The 22,481-nt window shown below is 42.3% G+C and overlaps 2 protein-coding genes across 3 annotated transcripts in view; one reads left to right on the top strand and one right to left on the bottom strand.

The window, feature by feature from the left end:
- DNAH17 (dynein axonemal heavy chain 17) overlaps positions 1 to 2,737 on the top strand; it is a 135,903-nt gene extending 133,166 nt beyond the window's left edge. The window contains exons 79-80 of the mRNA XM_070937666.1: positions 776 to 1,001; positions 2,490 to 2,737. Of these exons, the coding sequence (XP_070793767.1) occupies positions 776 to 1,001; positions 2,490 to 2,737 (474 nt within the window). The remainder of the gene's footprint in view (positions 1 to 775; positions 1,002 to 2,489) is intronic.
- The window catches only part of PGS1 (phosphatidylglycerophosphate synthase 1), a 47,217-nt gene continuing 26,425 nt past the window's right edge, over positions 1,690 to 22,481 (bottom strand). The window contains exons 8-10 of one of the 2 annotated variants that reach the window (XM_070937667.1): positions 12,231 to 12,379; positions 8,643 to 8,786; positions 1,690 to 2,671 (exon numbers count right to left, since the gene is read on the bottom strand). In XM_070937667.1, the coding sequence (XP_070793768.1) occupies positions 8,667 to 8,786; positions 12,231 to 12,379 (269 nt within the window). In that variant the 3' untranslated portion in view covers positions 1,690 to 2,671; positions 8,643 to 8,666. Of the gene's footprint in view, positions 2,672 to 6,051; positions 6,148 to 8,642; positions 8,787 to 12,230; positions 12,380 to 22,481 lie in introns of those variants that run through there. The other variant, XM_070937668.1, reaches the window with a different exon arrangement.

The following is a 22,481-nucleotide window of genomic DNA, read 5'->3' as shown; positions in this document are numbered from 1 at the left end:
GCAGCATTTAATTTATATTAAAAAAAAAAAAACCACCTCTGCAGCTTCCAGGGAGGAACTACACCACTGCCTTTAAACATTGAAAGGAGAATGAGTTGGTATCCTACAGTCAAGAAAAAGAACTTTATATTCATTTCCTTATCTTCTTCCAGATCTCTGCAATACCTTTCTGTTTCTTGGTGACCCATTCAATTCACTTCCTCCTTTTAAAAGTTAAATAACAGTAGCAGAACAAAACAGACTCACATAATCATGCATATTATTCATAAAAGAATGAGTTTATTGCAATGTTTTACCCAAAGTTATCATAATGGCCAGCAATAGACATGTCTCCAGAAATTCTGCTAAGTCCAACAGCCATCCCTCCTCCCGCCTCCCTCCTCCCAATGTTTTTACCAAGGACTATAGAAGGAACAAATTTGCAGTAGTAGATTACACCTACAACTGTGATACATTTGTGCTCCAGTTCTCTTGTAAGTTTGCTTTGAGTAAAGAAGTTTTTAAAACAGAAGAATGTCAAAGCTCCTATACCTTAACACTGTTTAACAGTACATAAAGCAAAATGAAAAGACAGCTCTCTTTGTCTGGATTTTTGCTATCCAACAAATCTCAAAGTGCCTACTCCAATTTGTTCAGCAAATTTTATTTAATACATCTTCCCATTCAAGCTATAGGTGTTTTTAATGAATACACAGGGAGAATTAAAGTTGCAATATGAAGCATGTGCAGTCCTTAATATGCTTATCTATGAAACAGTCACTGTTTTCATTTCCAGGAGCTGGAGGCTTGGACCACAGATTTTGCCCTGCCCACAACTGTGTGGCTAGCAGGTTTCTTCAATCCTCAATCTTTCCTGACTGCCATTATGCAGTCCATGGCTAGGAGGAATGAATGGCCTCTTGACAGAATGTGTCTCTCAGTGGAAGTTACCAAGAAAAACCGGGAAGATATGACAGCTCCACCTCGAGAAGGCTCCTATGTGCATGGGCTCTTCATGGAAGGTACAGACCATTCACCTAGTAGTGTAGATAAGATATGGACATTGTTTCGTGTGACTCTCGGTTTAATTTCAAAAACCTTCTCAAGCATGTGAGTGCAGCTTACAGAGGGCCATTGGTGTTTTCTTCCACAGCAATTTGCTGAACAGATAGGAGAAGGAACAAGAAAATAATTTTGGAAACAGAACTTGGTTCTTCTATTTTCAGATTTTACTTTGAGACTAAATAGGCAAATTACTGAGAGATTTCTGTTCAGAATGTTGTTTTCAGACTTTTTCTACCAGGGTTGCATCTGTTACACAATTCTGTAACCAAGAAAAATAAAAGAATTCAGGTGCCCATTTCACATTCTCCAAAATTAAAGAAAGAGTAGGATTCTTTAAGTACTGTTCAATGACAACTTCTATAATTACCATGGGAAGACTGAAGGTTGCAGGCCAATATATCAGGAGTTCCTTGCAACCTTGAAATTAAATTTCCTTTTTGGTAGTTTAAGTCCCTATTGAGCCCGACACCTGGTAACTGCATGGGTGAATATTCATTACCTCAGCCTGACCCCTAGTGCATCTCATAGCTATTCCAAGGACAGCCCTGTCATTTCTTTGATCCACCCATCCACAACATGATTTTTTTTCCTAGCCCATCACCCACTTGCTTCGGTTGTTGATCGTTGCTGCAAAAGAACAGTCAGTTTTAATTTGGTCCAGGTTTTATTGAATAATAACTGCAGTCTGTGGTAACCTTATTTAAAACAGATCTATTATAGATCTCCAGATCTATAATTCAAAGACAATTATATTTCTATCGTCTCTCATTCTTTTTCAGTGTCCAACTTTCATACTTATACAAAGACTATTTGACAGAAATTATGCTAGAAATCAGCCACTCGGCAATACTATCTGCACCCACAGCAGAATCAGAACGAATCCTCAAATTCATTCTGATAAATAACTATTTGACACCGACCAAAAAGATAAATGAGGCATTTAAACCATAGCTGCCTCTTTTATTTCATATCAGTAGAGGGCAGCAGATGTCCATTTCATGACCAAACCCACCTGTGTTAAAAAGCAAGAGGACAGCTTCCAAAATTCTTTCTACTTTGGGGGTGTTGGGACTAAGATATGTATTTTTTTCTTTTTTAGAAGCTTTTTTTTTAAAGTTGAGCTAAAAGAGCCTAGATTTTTCTGCTTAGCTGTGTATAAATGGACTTTATGTTAAAAGCACTTGTAGGAGTGCACACCCTTCTGCAATAAAATAATAGCTGCTATAGGCCAAGTGCAGCGTATGCATCCAATTGTTTCATTTTGCTTATATTCCTGTAAAATATATAAGTAAGCCACCGGCATAGCATCAAAAGCAGGTGCAAGCCAAAGTCTAGCATGTAGCCTTATTGCTGAAGTTAGCAGGTTGATAATCATGCAAATTCCCTTTCCTTAGCCTTGCTGCAAAACAACTGATCTTGAGAGTACTGCCCCTATATTGTTGCAGGTGCACGCTGGGATACTCAGACGGGGTTCATCACTGATGCACGCCTGAAGGAGCTGACGCCTTCGATGCCAGTCATTTTCATCAAGGCCATCCCTGTGGATCGCATGGATATCAAGAACGTGTATGAGTGTCCGGTGTACAAGACACGCACAAGAGGCCCCACCTACGTCTGGACTTTCAACCTGAAAACAAAAGAGAAGCCGGCTAAGTGGATTCTTGCTGGAGTTGCTTTACTCTTACAGATTTAATGTCTGATAAAGTTTTGTCCACTCCATCATGGGACTTATATCCCTCCCCAGAAACCCCAAACAAAGTAATTGTAAGTTTCAAAATAAAATTTATTTTAAAGTATATCTGGCCTGATGTTCCTACTCAAGTAATCATTAACAACATTGTTCCTCTATTTAATTATTTTCCACATAAAAATTGATGTTTTTTTTTAAAAAAATTAAAATCGGATTTTTCTTATTTAAATCGGATTTTTTTTTATCAAATTTATTTTAATAAAATGCTTTTGGAGTAAAAATCTATCTAAAGATAGTTTTCTATTTAAGATACATTCATAATTTAGTTTATTCACCATGAAATGGAGCTTAGTTATGTAGCATGAGACTGTATATTCTGCAATATTGCGACTGTCAGTGGGTCAATAGCGGGTCAGAGGAGAAGCCGCTGTGGGAGAGATGACAGTTGCTCTTTAAAAATTATGATTTAAATCGAGTTGATTTAAATCAAGCCTTTTTACTAGTGATTTAAATCATGATTTAAATTGTGATTTAAATCGACTTGATTTAAATCAAATCCACTCTGATTCTCCATGACAGAAATGTCTGGTCGAGTAGTGGCTCTGCAAGAACACACACAAAGACTGTGCATTAGCTATCACTTACAGCTTATGGCTTAGCCCAGATGTCTTCACCTTACTGGCCATATATGGAACTTGGGGAAAATGTAACTTGCACTTGCAAGGGTAGCTAGCCATAAAACTCATTTCATGAACTAAAACCTGGTCAATCTAATAGTGAAATAATTTGCTCAAAACTCTGAACATAAGGTACAAATGGAATCTAAACCACTTTGAACCCAGAGTCACCTCTCACCCAACACCTACTTATCATGGTGATAGACATTTCTCTGTACAAACACCAAGACCTGTTCCTGCTTCGTCATCTTGGATTGCCTCTGTTAACTTACTAGGTTATTTCTGAAGCTGCCTATTAGGTCATGCCCATCCAGCCCAATCTTTCCATTTCTGCCTCCCACAATATTGGCTCACCACCAGCTCTAACTTGGATCATTGTCAGGCTCTTCTCCCTGATATCTCCTACCTACCAAGTATCCAAACATTTTTCTAATGAAACTCAGCTCTTGCGTGCTTGAAGTTGCACAGCCAGCATTCCCAAAAAAATCAGAGTGCTTGACAGGACATTATCATATTTCCATTCAAAAAAGACACTGTTATGGTGTCCAAAAATTGTAAATAAATAAATTTACACTTAATCCAGAGAAATTATACTACTTGTACAATGAATGCATTTCTCTTTCTATTTGTCCATTCACCAAAAAGAGGGATAGCTGTCAATAAAAATAACTTGACCAACATAACATAACACCTAATATACCCACCCACCCCTCTAATGCTTGGATGTTCCCGACTAACTCACTGCAACAAGAAAAACCAGTGCATGAGACATATTAGTTATTTTTGATATGAATTAAGTTTAAGTTATTTCAGTATATACATGTATCGTATGTAAACCATCTTTCTGGTATAAAATTTGAACTTACCTTTAACATTTTGCTCTCCAAAAAGTAAATAAGCAAAATAAAATAAATATCAAGAAGCCATTTTGTGAGGCAGGAGAAAGTGTCCATAGGTGAATGATGCTTATCAATATCTGATATTATTTAAAAGCACTCAGCGACTGATGAAGTTTTAGGAATCTGATTACAAATGTTAATGAGCAACATTTATTATGCTTATTTGATTAGCAAAAAAAACCCCATATATTCCTCCACATTTTTGTTTATTATGAAAAAATACCCAGATGTATCCTTAACTTTTTTTTAGTCTTACACTAGAAATCACTCTTTAGAGCAGACAGTAGCAGCAAATCTAGGCATCTGCTTAAAATACTAATTGATCTGATAAAAGGTAGAACATACTTACTGAAAGGCTGTTTACTATCAAAATACAAAAGTAATACTGTAGTCTTTGATTAGAAGTGGTATCATGTAGCTTTATGCCTGGGACACCAACAGACTTCTTGTGCATGTAGTGCTCATCCACATCACTTCTGTGCTCAGATCTACATTGGCTCAACTTATCTCATGTTGCATATATGTTTTCCCAACAGAGTTTTCACCTCAATGCCAATCCACTGCTGACAAGCTAAAGCTGTATCAAAGCAATCTGGCAGGAAAGTAGTGCTTTCTATTGAAAATAAGAAAAAAACCTTTTTGTGGTTTTTGGGAAAAATTGTTGGGAGGGCTGGCATGTGGCAAGGCTTCACCTGGTTGCTTTGGGGCTCTCCCCACCTATCCAGCAGCAGGGCTCTGCGTCTCTATGGAAGGTATCCCCATAGGTAAGTTCCAGCTGGCAAATAAGTGAGCCAAGTGCCCTTTTCTAATAAATTCTTGTTACCACTGCCACCACATCTTTGCATCCCTTGGTCTTCCCAAAAGCATTGGGCATGGAGAAATGCAAAGACCAGGTTTTTGCAGAGAAGCTGAGAAAAAAGCAAGCAAATGAGGGAAGTTAGAGTCAGGCCTGGACTCATGTTTTGCTCTCTCCCTTCCCCCTGTTCTGCCTCATCCTCATCATCTTGTCACACACACCAAGCGAGGAAAGCACTGCCTTCAGCAGAACAGCAGCAGTGGCTGCCATGTGAGGGCAGCAACACCGCAAGTCTTGTTCCTGAGGCAGAGTAAAGGACCATTGTGTTTCAGGATCTGTTATAAAGGAGAGGAGGAAAGCACATTGATGCAACCGGGTGGATGATCCCATTCAGAATAAAAGAATTTCCACTCCTCAGCAGTTCCCAAATTAGTTTCAGACATTACAGTCAAACATTATTAAGCAGCAAGACTATCCCAGAACTGCCTGTAAACTCATTCTATCTTTTTTTCCATTCAGCAATTGAAAAGAATTATCAGAATATCTATGGAGGGCTATTAACTCAGACAACTCTGCTCAGTAGAAGCTCTGCAGTTCTCCGTGTGAAAATTAAATCTTGCTTCCTTAGCAATTCAGAGCATGCGTCAGTTTTCAAAGCAGATTTTTTTTAAAAGGCAAATTTTATGTAATTCAGCATTTAAAATGGTATGTGTTAACAACATAGTAAAATTATAATTCCCCCTCTCTAACAAAGTAATCTATTTATTCTTTTTTTCCTCGTAGCAACTTTGTTACAGTCTTTCCTTCTTTTGTTTTGCTCTTAGCATCAGAAGACAAAGCAAGGAAAATAATGGTCCACTCTGTTCACAAAGTAAATTTTATTATCATTATTTTTAAAATCTACCATGGTTGGAATGAAACAACAGAGGAACTTGGTTGACCAGAACATATTTCAAATACATCTAGATGCAATCTTAAGTCAGCAGCAGGGGAGGTTCTTCGGCTTCTTTGAGTTACAAGAAGGAAACAGTATGACCTTTGCTTATACAAAAGGGAAACAAAACAAATAGCACTTCAGAGAGAAACTGAAAAGGGTACAACCTATACTCTCTTTCCCAACTGCCAATTCAACCTTGCTAATGCCATTTAAGACCAAAACCATGAATTTTCTCCTCAAAATCTACTTCTAATGGACTAACGTGGTGCTTTAATGAAATCCCCTACAGTCTGCAGGCTGGATGCGTCACACGCTGGCCATGTCCACGCCCAGTTTAGCGAAGGGGGAAAAAGTCATATGTCATGTGACAATGCAAATTTGACACCCCTGCCCTACAGCATTGAATTACAATCACATCAAGGATTTTTTTTTCCTCCTTAGTTTGTGGATGAAGGGCTTATCAATACCAAGTACTAGGAATAATTTTCTCTTTACTCTTCAGAAGTGAGATATTCTGATGACAATGTCCAAACTCACTCTTGTTGGCTCCTAATTTTTTGCATCATTTTCCAGCCCATTTATTCTCTCTGTTGCCCCACTCCAAGTGTAATATTATTACTACTACACTATTTTGCTTTCTAAAAAAAAATTGTAGTCAGAAGCTGAAAACTACAATCCACCAGCTACTGTTATAGTCCCACTCACATAATTTTTGAGTAGCTATGCTGGCTGGAGCTGAGGGAAGACGGGGCTCAAGAATGAGCTACAAATTTCCCTCCTTTGCACTATTTACATACCCTGGGGGAAATTATTCGATATGGCTAATAGAGTAGTATATTAAAATTACTTAAAATCCAAAAATTACTTTCTTGGAATCTAGTGTTTCTTACTGTAAATGTTACAGAAGATGTCTATGGAATATATGGTGCCAAAATATCAGAAGGAACACGGCATCACTTTTTCCAACTAACAAATTTGTTAACTGGGTGCTACCAAAATTCTTCTGATCCCTCAGAACCTAGCATCTACTCAAAGGTACAACAGAATTAGAGTTGTGCTACCTCTGGCTATCCTATAATGTCCTAAATTAGCACACAACAGATGATGGGTGCAGTATTTAACTATCATAGAGCATCTCTTTTATTAAAAATAGTCTTCTTACAAATGAGAAAATACATTTGTAAAAATATTTAGACAATATTAAAAAAAAAATCTCAAAAGCCGAAAGTAAATGTGGTCTAAGACTTCTAGTATCTAAGAAACAGGTATTCAATTCCTTTTATATCTCCTCACAGTTACCAAACCCAAAATAAAATTCTCAAATAGCTAAAGTAGCATTTGGATTATCTGACAACACAAATTTATGTAGCATTAACTGATCACAAATCTTGTGATATTAATTACTAAACAGAAGATCCATATAATCCTCTGAGCTTTCTTTTTCTCTGAAGCAGATTATAGACAGCCTTTTCTCTTCCTAAAGGGAAATGTTCAGGTTCTTTTATGACTAATTTCTAGCCATATGAAAAGGAACAGGCCCAGCAATTAAATTTATTTTCATGTTGGGTTGAAACCAACTTGTGTAGTTCTTAAGTGTGCTCAGTTTCACAAATGAGTAATAGGCCTTGAGGCTCACCATTAGTTAAGAAGCCTTTATGAGCAATGTCTCCTCCCAAAATTTAAGTCCTCCAGGCATCCTTCTATTGAAAGAAGAGTGCTGACTCTTGGGTGCCCCTACCCAGTAGAATCATTCTTGGATAAGCCTACTGTATGTCTGTTTACCCTCAACAGTACAGAATTTTATGCTTTCCTGTCCTTTCATGAGTCCTTATATTAATTTTGAATTTCTGGGGAGAGGTTTTCTCACTGCGGAAACAACAAAAATCAATACAAATTTCTTTATTCGGTGCCGTGTATATTTATGACAGAAAAACAATAGCTGATAATTATTAAAATATATTATTGTGCACCAAAAGAACACAAGTGAAAAGAAATTATTTATACAATGTTCCAGAGTAGCAGGCAAAATTTAGTTCTATGTTTTGCTCTGAGATAGTTGGTTAAAAATATGTCTCACTGTTCCAGCATATTTCTGCTTATGAGAAGTAATAAGATCCTAATATTATTACTTCAACAAAGCTGAGTTGCTACTTTACTCTTTGAAAAAGGTCTCTCCGTTTAAAAGGCTTATTTTTGTTTAAATAAGACGGAAATGTACAGAAATGTATTTCTACCTTTTCTTAAAATATTTTTTTACTCAAAGGAACAGTGATTTCAAGGCACATTCAAAATTTACATAATTTTGATATATTTTGTACCCTTACAGACTCAAAATTCTTAAAAACCAAAATAATTCCACAATTGAATTTAAAGTTGCACAGAGAGATCCAGTTATTTTACATATAGCTTTTAAACATTTCCCAGAAGAATCTGATCTATGATTGTAAGAGTTGACACCAAGAACTCAAGACTGTACAATGTTCAGGAACATTACACATTGTAGAAATACTTTAAAATGAAATCAGCCTCTACGCATTTCCTGTTAACTGAGGTGCTTCCCAATAAAAGGAAGCTATAAAAAGCCTCATATCATACTCACCAAGAGGATCCGCCTCTCTTTATTTCAGAAGAAGTTCTTAATCAGAGGCGTCAACATCTTCACCCACAGCTTGACATAACGGCTTGGCTGATCAAATGTTGAAGAAGACACTGTACCAGAACGGGAGTACAGTTGCTCCTGCTCCTAGAGTAAGAAAATTACAACCTGAATTTCAACATTTGCTCTAATCAGAACCTCCTGAACTGTAGTCCACCACTGCTACTCAAGAACCAGCAAATCTTGTTAGAGTCTACTACCATCACTGTCTAGCTTAACTGTTTTAAATCAAAATCAGTCAGATCAAAATCCTGGTATTTCATCCCAGCACATGTTCTCCTAAAATGTGATCAGAAATCTGTCACTTCAGTTTGCCAAAACTTTCCAGAATTTGGCATCTCAGATGCTAATTGAGCCAAACCCCAAGTAATTGCAAACACAGAACCCAACCCACATATGTATACAAACATACAAAGAGGAAAGCACTGCAAGACTGGCTCTATGGTTATTCTTTTTCCCGTAACACAGCCAAGCCCTGAGCTATAATTGTCCAAAAAGGAAACCCAGCTTTGATCTCCAGAGACAGGGCTGCTCATTTCTCTTTAGAAAAATCCAAGGCTCCATTCAAAAACTAATGTGCCGTCAAGGTTTCAATGTGGTTCCCAGAAATGTTAAGCTCTTTAAAGTACAAACAGTACAGCTGGAAGGAAAAGTGAATGTTTCTATTACAAAAGCATACACATGGCATTTGAAAACTGTGTTTACAACACATGAATATTTCATCTGAATTAATAAAACAGACAACTATACGTAAAGAGCTATGATATCATTATGGGACTTCTGCCCCTTCGACCAAGCTACACATTTCTATTCTCAATTCTTAAAACATCTTTAACTCCAGCTAAGCCTATGTGGCCCACACCACTTAGCCTATCCAAATGGCATTGCTATTCTCTTTTTTCTTCCTACACTGTGGATCCCACTGAGGTTTAATAAGACCAGTTTTAGAAAAAAAAATGGATCCCATTTAATACTTTTCCATCTGCCAAACTGATCTGAAGAACACTCCATAATATTGCTTCCAATTTTACATAATAATTGCAGCTCAATAGAAGGCAGTGAGAAAAATCCTAAGAGTGGCTAATTGAAGGTTCTGCTCTGAGAGCGAGAAAACCATTACGGACAGCAAGACAGCCTTCACAGAGTGTGCTGCCCCATGTGACATGCTCCATTCTGAGGTTCATCATCTATTAGAGCACACAAAAAAGACTGAGGAATGACCGTATAGGAAATAAAGGAACTTTTTCAAAAGGTTTAGGTAAACATTCATTTCAGCTCTTCTGCTTGGATCCCCTGGAACGACAACAGGATAGACTTTTACTTTCAAAAAGATATTCAGGAAAGTTAACTAAATAAAAAATGGTAAGTACAGCTTCCCCTAGAACTATCTAGAAAAAGTACAGGTGGTGCTTGCTTAATTACAGTACTTGGGAATGGCAACTCCTCATGGTCATAAAATGCAATGTCATGTGACTGTGCCAACTTATGAAGGGAGTAGAGAAGATCTGGTTGCCGGTGAATCCCGCATGGTTGTTAGGTACAACATTATTGTGATCATCGTTTACAACGTCCTGATCAACATTTACAACCTCACTGACTTTGCTTGTCAGATGCCAGCAGTGAAGGTCACAAACAGCAATCCTATGATCGTGGGCTACTATGACCACTGTAATGTGAGCCAGTTGCCAAATGCCTCAATCACAATCATGTGACAATAGGGAGGCTAAAATATATGAAGAACAGTTGCAGGAGTTGGGTATGTCTAATTTAATGAAAAGAAGGACATGATAGATATGTTCCAATATCTAAGGGACTATCAAAAAGGAGTCAGCCTATTCTCCAAAGCACCTGAAGGCAGACCAGAAGCAATGAATGGAAACTAATTAAGGAGAGAAGCAACCTAGAACTAAGGACAACTTTTCTGACAGCTGGAACAATTAATCAGCGGAACAACTTGCCTCCAGAAGTTGTGAATGCTCCAACTCTGGAAGTTTTTAAGAAGAGATTGGACAACATTTGTCCGAAATGGTATAGGGCTTCCTGTCTGAGCAGGGGGTTGGACTAGAAGACCTCCAAGGTCCCTTCCAACTCTGTTATTCTCTTATGCTGCAATGGTCATGATTATAAGACCAGTCAAAATCTACTCATTCAGGACCATTGTAAGTCTGAATGATTGCTGAACAAATTGTCAAACCTGTACAAACAATAAGCAAGTAAAACACTGCTTTTTATAGGACAATGATTTATAGAAATGATAACAATTTGTGTGGTTTCATTCCTCCAGTTTGTCTTTGGCTTCTGAAACACCCTTCTCACTTTTCTAACCACCTATGGATTAAGGCATACAAAAATAAGATAAAATTTAAAGGAGGATCAAGTCCATCCTCTAACAAAAGGAGCTAAATTAGGCAAATGGCAAAGTCTTTTTTCCTTGTCACACAAGATTTCAAAAATTGTGGCATGTGGTGGCATGAACTACCTCAGCTTCCCTTTCCCTCTTCCCAAAGTGCAATTCCTGCCACTTCCTATATTTCTGAAGTGTTGCACAAAGTAAAAGTGTCTCTTTCTTCCCAAATCCTCCACAGATGCCACAGAAACAAGGAAGGCACATAATAAGGCTGCCTTTTTTTTTTTAACCATTTTACAGATATCAAAAGTTTAGCCAAAGATACTTTATTTCCACTGTTTCTGATTTCTACAAAACCTGATCAAACGATCAAAAGAAGTTTCCTTGAAACGTCTGATATAAGTAAATAACATGGGGTCAGAGGGAAGTTCAGTTCTGAGTACAAGCAAGTTGCAGACTAGTGAAACAAAATATACAGCCTCAATGTGCATTATTTCTGGGGTTCAACTGCAAAGAAACTAGGTAAATCTTAACTGACTGAACATTGAATATTCTAGTTCTCAAGGGAAATATCAGATAGTTTAAAGTGTATTTGCAATATTCAAAAGATTAATACTATGAGCTCAGAACAATTATCAAGTTACCAAGCAAGTCTAGATCAAATAACTTACAAAGGCACTGCACAAAATATTTGCTTGTCTAGAAGTAAGACTACAGCTCACTCCGATTTGTGGGAAAAAAGCCAGGGAGAGACAGGAATTTTATCTCGTAATAGAATTAACAAGGCTTATGAGTTATCTAAACACTGGGAGCTACTGGAAACAGTTTCTAGAGATTTTGCTTGGGAAGTGAGGAGTTGCTACATTTCCCCGCAGCAACTCTCAGATGGGAGAACCGCTTCAGAGAAAGACAGAGGGATTAATTTACAACCAGAGTAACATACTGTCACATTTTTCTCATGCTCTCTTCAAATTCCTGGGTCAGCTTCTTATTCAGAATTCTTCCAGCATTCAACTATTTAAGGTAGTGGATTTAGGTAGTGAAAGGTCATTTTTAAAAAAGCCTTTTGTCGATTCTCAATTACTGATTTTTTTTTTAAAAAAAAACCCTCCTGTCACACCCAAACCCTCAGCCCTATGAAGTAGATCTAGTGCTCAAAAAACGAAGTCTGTGTTGCTACAAACCTGATGGAACTGCTGCTGTAGGGCTTTGTTTTCTGTCACTATCGCAATCTGTGCTTCCAGGTCACGATGAACTGACCTGTACCCAAAATTAGGAGAACCAATCAAAGTTAAGCAGGGGAGGCTGCTTCCTGCTAAGTACAACCAGAGGCCTGCAAGGAAACATAGAAAGGAAATATGGCAGACAGAGGAAGTGATCGGGGTAGCTGTTAGGTGCTCCAAACAATTGTTTGTCATCCAAAGGCAGGGTAACAAAGCACACGGAACGTTTTGTTAGGTTTACCAGCAGTGTAAATCATTAAAGTGAGCAACCAGGAAATAGAGGCGCTTCCCGCCAGAGACTGTCATACAATTCATACGAGAATTAGCCTCTTTCAGCTTGCACAATGCAATCGCCACATGGTGCAGACCATGTTCTAATTTCCATTACTACATTCCAGCTGTCGCAAACCTAACTAATGACCCAGGCCCCAATATTATACTTACCATATTTGAAAATAAATAATTACAATGAAGACTGCAAAAACAAGCCGGAATCGGACGTTGCTTGTCTGAACGTCCATTTTCGGGGCGCTGCGACTCCAATCCATGGATGGGTAGTATCTCCTAGTTGCTGGGCAGAAACTGAGTGCTAATTACTTCCCCTTTGCCAGACCACGCCCACCTCGACCAATTAGCTTCAGTCTTTCCTCACGAAGGTGCCTGGAACAAGAACGACTACTGTCCCACTAATAAATAATAGCCAACATAAACAACCTTCAGGAAGCCCAATGGGAGGGTATGGATTGGAGTCGCAGCGCCCCGAAAATGGACGTTCAGACAAGCAACGTCCGTTTTCCACTGCGCTGCTCCTCCAATCCATGGATGGGATGTACCCAAGCTCAACTGTTCAGGGCGGGAGGCTGACTGGAGACCTCATTCCGGGGCGTGGCCACTTGTTGTAAAACTCTGCGTCCGAAAGCCGCGTCCGACGAAGCATACTGGTCAATTTTGTAGTGTCGAATAAAGGAAGAGTCAGAAGCCCAAGAGGCTGCTCTACAGATCTCAGCCACTGAAGCATTCGTAGACCAAGCTGCTGACGCAGCCGCACTGCGCGTCGAATGTGCGTAAATCCTAGCCGGACGAGGACGAGCTCTTATGTCATAGGCCGTTGTGATGCAAGCCTTTATCCACCGGGCAATTGTAGTAGACGATACTTTCCTCCCCATCGAGGAAGGGGTGAAAGACACCAACAAAGATTCAGTCTGTCGAAAAGACTCAGTACGTTTGATATAACGACGGAGGGCACGTCTAACGTCCAAGGTATGCCATGAGACTTCAGACTGATGACGAGGGTTCGGACAAAAATTAGGCAGAATTAACTCCTGAGTTCGGTGGAATCTTGAATTTATCTTAGGTAAGAAAGATGGGTCCAAGCGTAGAACCACTCTGTCACTATGAAAGATACAAAGGTCCTTGTGAACAGAAAGAGCCGAGAGTTCTGATACCCGTCTAGCCGACGTAATAGCCAGGAGAAAGGTGACCTTAAGCGTCAGAAATTTTAGAGATACTGAAGCCAAGGGCTCAAAAGGTGAGGTGGTAAGTGCTTGAAGCACTAATGGAAGATCCCAGGATGGGTACCTGTGAATCACCGGAGGTGAGATGTTGGAGGCCCCATGCAGGAAACTCCTAATTCTAGGATTATGTGAAAGAGTACGGTGTCTCTCGCACGAGATGACGGTGGATAGGGCCGCCACCTGGCGACGAAGTGTGGCGGGAGCTAAGCCTTTAGCCAAACCTTCGTGCAAAAAGTCAAGAACATCCGGGACCTCCGCAGATGTTGGGTCCACGTGATGGGAAACACACCAGGAAGAAAACGCCCGCCAAGAAGCTTCATAGATTCTAATGGTGGAAGGGCGCCTTGCCGCCTGAATTACTTTAATGACATCTGCCGACAATCTGTCCTTTTGTAGCTGGAGCCGCTCAAGCGCCAGGCGGCCAATTGGAGCCATCCTGGATCGGGGTGGAAGATGACCCCTTGGTTGAGCATCTTCTCTTCCGGCGGAATTGTCCATGGAGGTGCTGCAGACAGGCCCACTAGGTCTGCATACCAAGTTCGGCGAGGCCACTGAGGCGCAATTAGGAGCAACTCGGCTTTCTCCAACAACAGTTTTCGAATCAGTCCGGGAATCAACGGTAGAGGCGGAAAGGCGTAAAGGAGCCCAGGAGGCCACTGGCAGTGCAGGGCGTCGAAACCCTCTGCTCCACTGGTCGGGTAACGTGTGTAAAACCTCGGTAGCTGGGCGTTCTGGGGCGTGGCGAAGAGGTCTACTTGAGGACGACCAAATCGGCTCACAATCTGTTCGAAGAGAGCAGGTTTGAGAGACCACTCCGCAGGGTCTATGCGCTCCCTGCTGAGCCAGTCCGCCAAGATGTTGTCCTGCCCCGAGATGTGGTCCGCCACCAGAGAGGCTGTGTGTCGCTCCGCCCAGGCCAACAAACTCTCCGACTCCATCATCAAGGGCCTGGAGCGTGTGCCCCCCTCCCGATTTATGTGAGCCTTGGTGGTGACATTGTCCGTCCGAACTAACACGTGTTGTCCCTCCAAGGCGTGCACGAAATGTCGTAGGGCGAGACGAACAGCTCTCAACTCCAGCCAATTGATGCTGTTCGCCCGCTCCGCCGGGGACCACTGACCTTGAATGACCTCGTTTTGCAGATGGGCTCCCCAGCCCGAGAGGCTGGCGTCGGTAATCAGCACCACCCGGTCTTGTTCGATGAAAACACTCCCCCTCTGTAGAGCAGGGGACCTCCACCAAGTGAGCGACAGCCTGGTCTGTGGAGGCAATACAATTTGATGGGTCGATGTGCTGCGGTGTGCTCTCTGGAAGGGAAGTAGCAGCCACTGAAGCGGACGGGAATGCCTTCGTGCCCATGGGACGATATGGATGCAGGATATTAACTTTCCCAATAGTTGATTCAGCAGGAGCAGGGACACCTTCTTCTGGGATTGGATCTGTCGCACCAAGGATCTGATGTCTTGAATGCGATCTGGAGACAGAAACACCTGACCCAGCTGGGAGTCGATCACAGCCCCCAGGTGTTGGAGCCGCGTCGTAGGGGTCAGATGGCTTTTCTGCCAGTTGATAGAGAAACCGTGGTCCTGGAACACCTGGAGGACTACCTTCATGTCCTTTCGTGCCTGCAATGGTGACTCTGACATCACTAGCAGATCGTCGAGGTAACAGCTGAGACGTACAGACCGAGACCTGATGGAAGCCGCGACCACGGTCACCAATTTCGTGAAGGTCCTGGGGGCCGAGGACAGCCCGAAGGGCATCGCACGATACTGAAAATGCATGTTGTTGTACTCGAAGCGGAGATAGCGACGATGTAACGGGTGGATCGGAACATGCAGGTATGCTTCGCGCAGATCTACCGACTGAAGATAGTCCCCTGGCCTGACAGATGCCAGAATAGACCTGAGGGAATGCATCTTGAACCTGCGATACAGAATGAACTGATTGAGACGTTTCAGGTTCAAGATGCCCCTGTGGCCCCCTGATGACTTGGGCACCAGAAATAAGGTAGCGTAGAATCCAGTTCTCTCCTGGCCCCTGGGCACCGGTTCCACCGCGTTGATGGAGAGAAGGTGAGAGATCTCTGCTTCCATGAGCTCCCTCCGGACCTTGCATCGAGGAATCGGGCAGCGGCGAAAACTGTTGGGGGGCAGAGAGTGGAATTCCAGGCGCAGACCTTGTTGAATGGTCGCGCGGACCCAAGCATCGGTTGTCGAGAGGCCCCACCGGAGGGAGAATTGCTGGAGTCGACCTCCAATAGGGCCCTGGAGCAACGAGTCACTTCCCTCTGCGAGGAGGTCTGTAGCCGGAACCTCTGAAGGGACGCTTCGTCTGGGATTGAGGTCTGGGTCGGTCGCGAAAGGACTGCCTGTCAGATGCTCGGTCAGACCCTTGGGAATAGGGGCGCTGGTAGTATGAGCCACCCGACCCCACGGAGGATCGAAAGGACTGACGCGGAGCATAAGGAGCATATCTCCGTTCAGAGCGGCGAAAGGATGATGGCAGTACCTTACGCTTGTCCTTGTCTTCTATCAAGATTGGATCTAGACAAGGGCCGAATAGTGAAGGGGCAGTGAAAGGCGCTGACGCTAATTTCCATTTAGCCTTGTTATCGGCACGCCAATTCCGCAGCCAGAAAAGACGTCTGTTAGTCACTGTTGCTGCCATAGCCCGTGAAGCAAACTTCGTCGCCGTCAAGGAGGCATCCGCGGAGTATTCTATTGCCGCTACAAGTTTATTAATGTCTTGGTGCAGCCTGGTATCAGCAGGGGGCAACCTCTCCTGCAGTTGGCGGAGCCAGATTAGCGAAGCCCTATTAAAAAATGATGTAGCCGTGGCAGCCTTGATCGCCCAAGCCACTGCTTGGTGCGCTTTACGGAACCCCATCTCCATCTTGCGGTCTTCTGCCTTAAGACCGTCTACTACATCCAAAGTCAGCATCGAAGAAGTCGATAAAGCCGCGACAGGAGCGTCAACAGATGGTACGGTCAAGAGTTCCTCCAACTGTGACTCTGCCGAATAGAGGCGCTTGTCAAGACCACTGGGAGCTGTCAAGGAACCGGGTTGGGTAAAGGCCGATGTAACGACATTGGAGAATAAGGGAGGGCACGGAATCACGTCCTGGTCTTGGTGAGACACTTGGAAAAGTGCATCGTGCTGGTGTTGAGAGTCAGATGGTTTGTCAGTAGGCCTTTCTGCAATGCCAAACCCTGTAGCAATCTTGGCTTTATGTAGTAAGGATTTGAAAACAGAAGGTCTGAACAAATTCGTAAAAGCGGGCTTCTCGGGGGGAAGATCCTCATCCTCTGAGAATTCGACATCCTCCGGACAAATTTCCCCTTCCTCAGACTCATCTGAAGAAGATTCGACTGGACGGAGCCTACTGGTACTAGGGACCGCATCATCGACAGAGGTCTGAGCCTGAGAAGGCTGAGGGATATTGGTCGATCTAGCCACATCTTGTTGAATGCCTGCTGCTAAGATCTTTGCCAGTGCATCTGACAACATAGATTGGAAGCTTGCAGCAGTGTCAGGCACCTCTGGGCGGAGCCCCGCCGCAGTAGGTGTGAAGGTAGCCTCTGGCCGGCGCCTTACATCAGAGGATGACATAGAGTGACCAGAGACATCAGGCAAGGACATTGAGACACCTTTGGAGCGGTGTAGATTGGATTCAGTGAGTCCTGTTGAAGATCCTGATGAGGATCCGGCCTGTAAAATTCCAGTATGACCCGAACAGTCCTGGGAAGTGGAGGCCTGCCTTGATAGAGCTGCCTGATGTTGTTGTTGAGCCCTCTCAAATTGTTTTTCCAAGGCCTCATGGCGCCTCTGCTCCGCCTTATTCAAATTAGAAGATTTGGAGGCTGAACCAGACTTATGGGATCTGGACTTGGCCTTCTTTTTGCCTGACTTGTGTTGTATGGCAGGGTAACTGGCTGCGCCCTCCGAGTCAGATGATAAGGGTATGTCCGCCATCAAAAGGGAGGGAGGTGCACAGGCAAGCAGTATAACAGGTCACCAGGGTCAGCACCGAGGCTCCTTTAAGGAATGCCCGCAGTGAGGCCTCCGCTGAGTAGGGGTCAAGTAGGCCCAGAAGCTGCTGAGCTCAAACCCCAAATCAAGGCAGCCAACAATAAGGTAATGGAGGGAGATGTTACTCCCCCTGGTCCAAAGTCCGAAACACAAGTCAATAAGCGTGACTGATAAGGCCCTTAAGATACTGCTGGCAGCCTGCAAACTGTCCGTTTTTTTTTTTTTTTTTTTTTTTTTTTTTTAATTAAGTGCCTCCAAAATGGCGGCCGCCACGCCGACCAAGTCCGAAAACAAAATGGCGGCCGTCACTCAGTCAGACCTCTCTGGAAGCGCCGGAGACGAAGGCAATGCAATCGGCACTCCTAACTCACAGCCTGTGATCCTGGCGACTCGTTGCTGCAATCCCAACGGAGAACTTCGCCGTTCCGGCCGGTGTCTGCCTCCGCAAAAAGCGCCGCACACTCCTAGCGCTTTACAGCTGGTTCGCAATCATCGGAGGCCGCCCGATGGCAAGGCAGGCGCTCCGGAGCCGCTCGATGGTCTGAGGGGAAGGCGACGGCAGCGTTACCGGCTCACCGGTAGGCTAGCACGTCGCCAGCGGCAAGGAAAAGGCACGGATCCGCCCAGCCGGGTCGGAATCCGGCGCGCTGCAGCCTGATCGGCCGTGAGATAAGCCTGGCGGCTTGGAGCCCCAAGCTCGCCTAAAGCAACCAGCGCTACAAATATTTCCTCAGAAAACTCAGTAAAATTAATTTGGCACAAAAATAATAAAATAAAATAATAAAGGGGAAGGATTAAATCTAATCAAGCAGAGCACTCAAATTGCCAAGTTCTCACAGCAACTGAGTGAGAAAGACTGAAGCTAATTGGTCGAGGTGGGCGTGGTCTGGCAAAGGGGAAGTAATTAGCACTCAGTTTCTGCCCAGCAACTAGGAGATACTACCCATCCATGGATTGGAGGAGCAGCGCAGTGGAAAATGAGGCCGTTTTAGCAATTTTTAACGAGACACTATAATAACGGCCCCTTTTATGTTTTTAGGATAAATGGGCAGGGGAAAACTATGCCAACTGGAACTCCTGCAGAGTACAATGAATATATAAAAACTGTATTTACCTACCAGATAGAGGCTACACTGTAACTACTCCCACAATTCTTTGCTCGGTTTTTTACAATGATATCAACATCAATAAAAAATCATAAACAGCTAATGGTAATAGTTTTTCATAACTGAAAAATTATTTTGGGATCTGGGGAGGAAGGAGAAAAGGCTTCCCTTGAGAAATTATATAGTGTAGCTTCCACAGGCATAGATAAAAATAAGTTCATTAATTTCAGGAGTGAACTGCTCTTAGCAATCAAATCCACAGCAACACCTACTTGTCAAGCTGTATCCCACCTGAAGCAGACAGCAGGAATGTTCCTACAGTATTTCTAACATTGTATTTTATTTGTGCAATTCACAACACAAACAATACAGCGATACAACTCACATTCTGAGAACATTTTCCCACTGGGAAAAAATATTTTAAACAAAACTCCTTATTACTACTAGATGCCGCATTATGATAGAAGCCATTGTAGAATCAAAAACAAATTTATTCCTGCATTTCTAATTCTAATCCTCATTCTGGTAAATAGGGTTTTTTTGGATAAACAAGCCAACCTTCATTGCATCTTTAAAATGTGCCATGATCACAGCATAATATGGTTTAATACAGATACTATACTTTCAGCTAAAATAATAAGCAACCAACAGTTTTGATGTCTCTTTCGGGAAACTGAACCTCCACCCGGCAGTTACCTTTTCACCACTCTGTCACATCTGCCAGGACAAAAGTAGCACACACCCATTTTGCATGGTTTCCTATCTTCTAATCTCTTTCTCTTTGCATACAAAAAAAAGCAGAAAGCAATATTCCAAAAACACCTATAATAACTACACGAAACTCCCAAACACACACATGCAATCACAAGGCTTCCCTGCAGGCTGGGATCTAATTCATATTGCAGCAACTAAATGAGACAAGAGCAGAAAGGGCTAGTAACTTTACTCAAGGGGGATCCATTTGCCCCTTCTTTTTAAGTTTTGAAAGAGAATGGGGGATGGGATGCTGAAGACTGACAATTTTGCAATTGGAGTTCGGTGATACAACCTGGAGGAGCTGTGAGGGTCACACTTCACCTGTGACACGTGGGTTGGTAAGCACTTATAAGTTTTGAAAATTAATCCTGATGCCATTAACAAGGTGAGTACAGTATTGCAGTTTGCATGCAAGCAGTTGACTGCCAAAGAAAGGACACCCTTACAAGTTGCGTTTGAAGAACCTGTAGTGCAGTAACATCTAATGAATTAATTATGCTACTAAAACTTGGGAGTTTAAAACATCCATGCATTTTCTGTTAAAGTGCCATTAAAAATATAAGAAAATTAATTGAACAATTCTTCCTTCCCAAGTTACTGCATCCATTTTATTAAATTTGATTCTTCTTTTAGGGTAAATAAGCCCTTACAAACGAGGAGTTGGATTGTCCAGCTGCTCCAATTGATGGCTCTGAGCACAACCTACACTGCAACCCAGCAGAAGTGAGGGAAAGGGCCGCCTGCTAGTCCACTGGAATCTGACAGAAAAGACCCCAGCGTTGCTTTTGATCATATGGACCAGGCGTGGAATGGGAAACCAGAAAGCCGGAGGCTGCCTACTGTAAGAGGGGATTGTTCTTGAGACTATGCCAACCTGATTTTGCGCACGTCATGACTCACCTTTCCAGGAGGGAAGTATAAAGAATATCTCAATTGTCACTCAGTTCAGTAGAGAAGGTTTACCTCAGCACAAGGGATACTTTGCCCCCAATTGCATAACTGACAGCAAACCATTTTTCCCTGCAAGAACACACTTGCCTCTCCTAAGAGGTGCTTACAACTAGAACCTTTATTTACCTCAAGCCTCTTCATCTAATCTCATCTCTTCCTCCACAGCCAGATTCCAAGACAGGAATCTTTGTGCTTTCCCAAACTAGTGAGGAATTACTGCCTCTTACGCAATTTGGTTTGGTAAGTGGATGAATTCTTGGTAGTCCTAACTTAAGAGTGCTTGAAAGTTTTTTAAGCTGACACATCTTACCTAAAACTCTAGCCAGCACAATACTCTGGCCAGATGGAAGATGAAATGTATCAAGAATGAGAAACGCTTCTTTAAGTTTGCAGCATCAAGAAATACATGGAATTGTGACTTTGTATGGCAACTGCACTTGCAATTATTTTGCTTTGTGTAGATTTTATTTTTGATTGCCATTGCTCAGTCAAAGCCAGTTACAGAATGCCGATGATATTATCCTAAGCTACTGCAGAATCAGCAGCTTTTCAACGTATAGTGTGTATTTCACATTTCCTAGAAGAAACACTGAATCATAGAATGAGGAAAGCCATGTCATATGTAGTCAAATGACAAAAGTATGAAGGCTTTGGAGAATAAAAAAGAATAGGGGGAAAACATTTCATGAGGACCCCCACCCTCCTTTCCCAGCATTGAGAAAATAACCAAAGTCCTCTTCCAAAAATTGTGTTTTTTTTCCCTTAGCCCTCCTATCTCTTAAGAGGTTTGCAATAACGGAGCCCACTGCCAGTAAGACAGAAAATCAGCCATTCTAAGCCCATCCCCCTTTGAAGGGTTGCTGACAGGGGAGATCTTAAAAGAATGCATAAGCAGTGCTCTTGGTTACCCACATGATCCCATCCCGTGCCCTTTTTCCTGATTTTGGCTAAGTGGGAGCATGAATATGTTTTCTTAACAGAAAAGAGCTTACTCAGCAGCCATCCCCACACCCAACCTCCAAGCCTCTTCCCAGAAGCTCTGCAGGAAGGAGGCTGGGAAGATATCAGCATTCCCATAATGATTAACCGCCACAAACTCAGACAAATAAAAGCCTAGATCCCTGGAGTACAACGGCCTGTTAGGACGTGAACTTTGGGATTTGCTCAAGGTAATAGAGAAGGCTGCCCAGTTTACTCTAATCTAATTTATACAGTAAGTGACAAAGAAGTTCCTAAGTGCAATAAAAAGTGGACTGATGCAAGGGAGAACTTGGATTTTGCATGGGGAATACTAATTATTTCTGGCAGCAGCTTATCTTCCAAGGGCTAGACAATGGATTCCATAGTATGGCAGTGTACAATTGAATGGAAATTTCAGGCGCCTCAACTTGCCAGGACATGCAAAATATCCAAATTTGAGAAATTCAAATTTGGTTGCTTTCAAATAAAGACTATGAAAATTACTGTATTTTTCCAACCGTTTAGTTTCTGCTATGGTTTCCACATAAATTGTAGCTTTATCACAGCTGGGACATTTCACATCCACTTATGTTTTGGGCATCCATTTCCTCTCCCTGGCATATCACAATGTCACCCTGCTTAACCTTGAATTCCATTCCGCATACCACATCTTTTGCAGAGAAGTTTTTAAATCAAGGCAAGCCAGTAAAAATGCAGGAATCCATTGTCTTTTTTCCAAAATGGATCTGATTTCAGACTTCCCACCCTAATTTCTCAGAACACAGGAAAGATAGGACTGCTTCATTAATGGGAGGTTTCTTCCCTTCAGGCATGCATCATTCTTAAATGTTACTGGAAAATTGGCAAATTCAGTTCAGTACCCAGATTGTTAT

The sequence above is a fragment of the Pituophis catenifer genome, unplaced genomic scaffold, assembly GCF_029215685.1.
Source record: "Pituophis catenifer annectens isolate HBS135680 unplaced genomic scaffold, rPitCat1.0.hap2 SCAF_2, whole genome shotgun sequence".
In the NCBI taxonomy this organism is placed as follows: Eukaryota; Metazoa; Chordata; class Lepidosauria; order Squamata; family Colubridae; genus Pituophis; species Pituophis catenifer.
The sequence above is the reverse complement of the archived record's forward strand: the minus strand, read 5'-3'. Positions and strand labels throughout refer to the sequence as shown.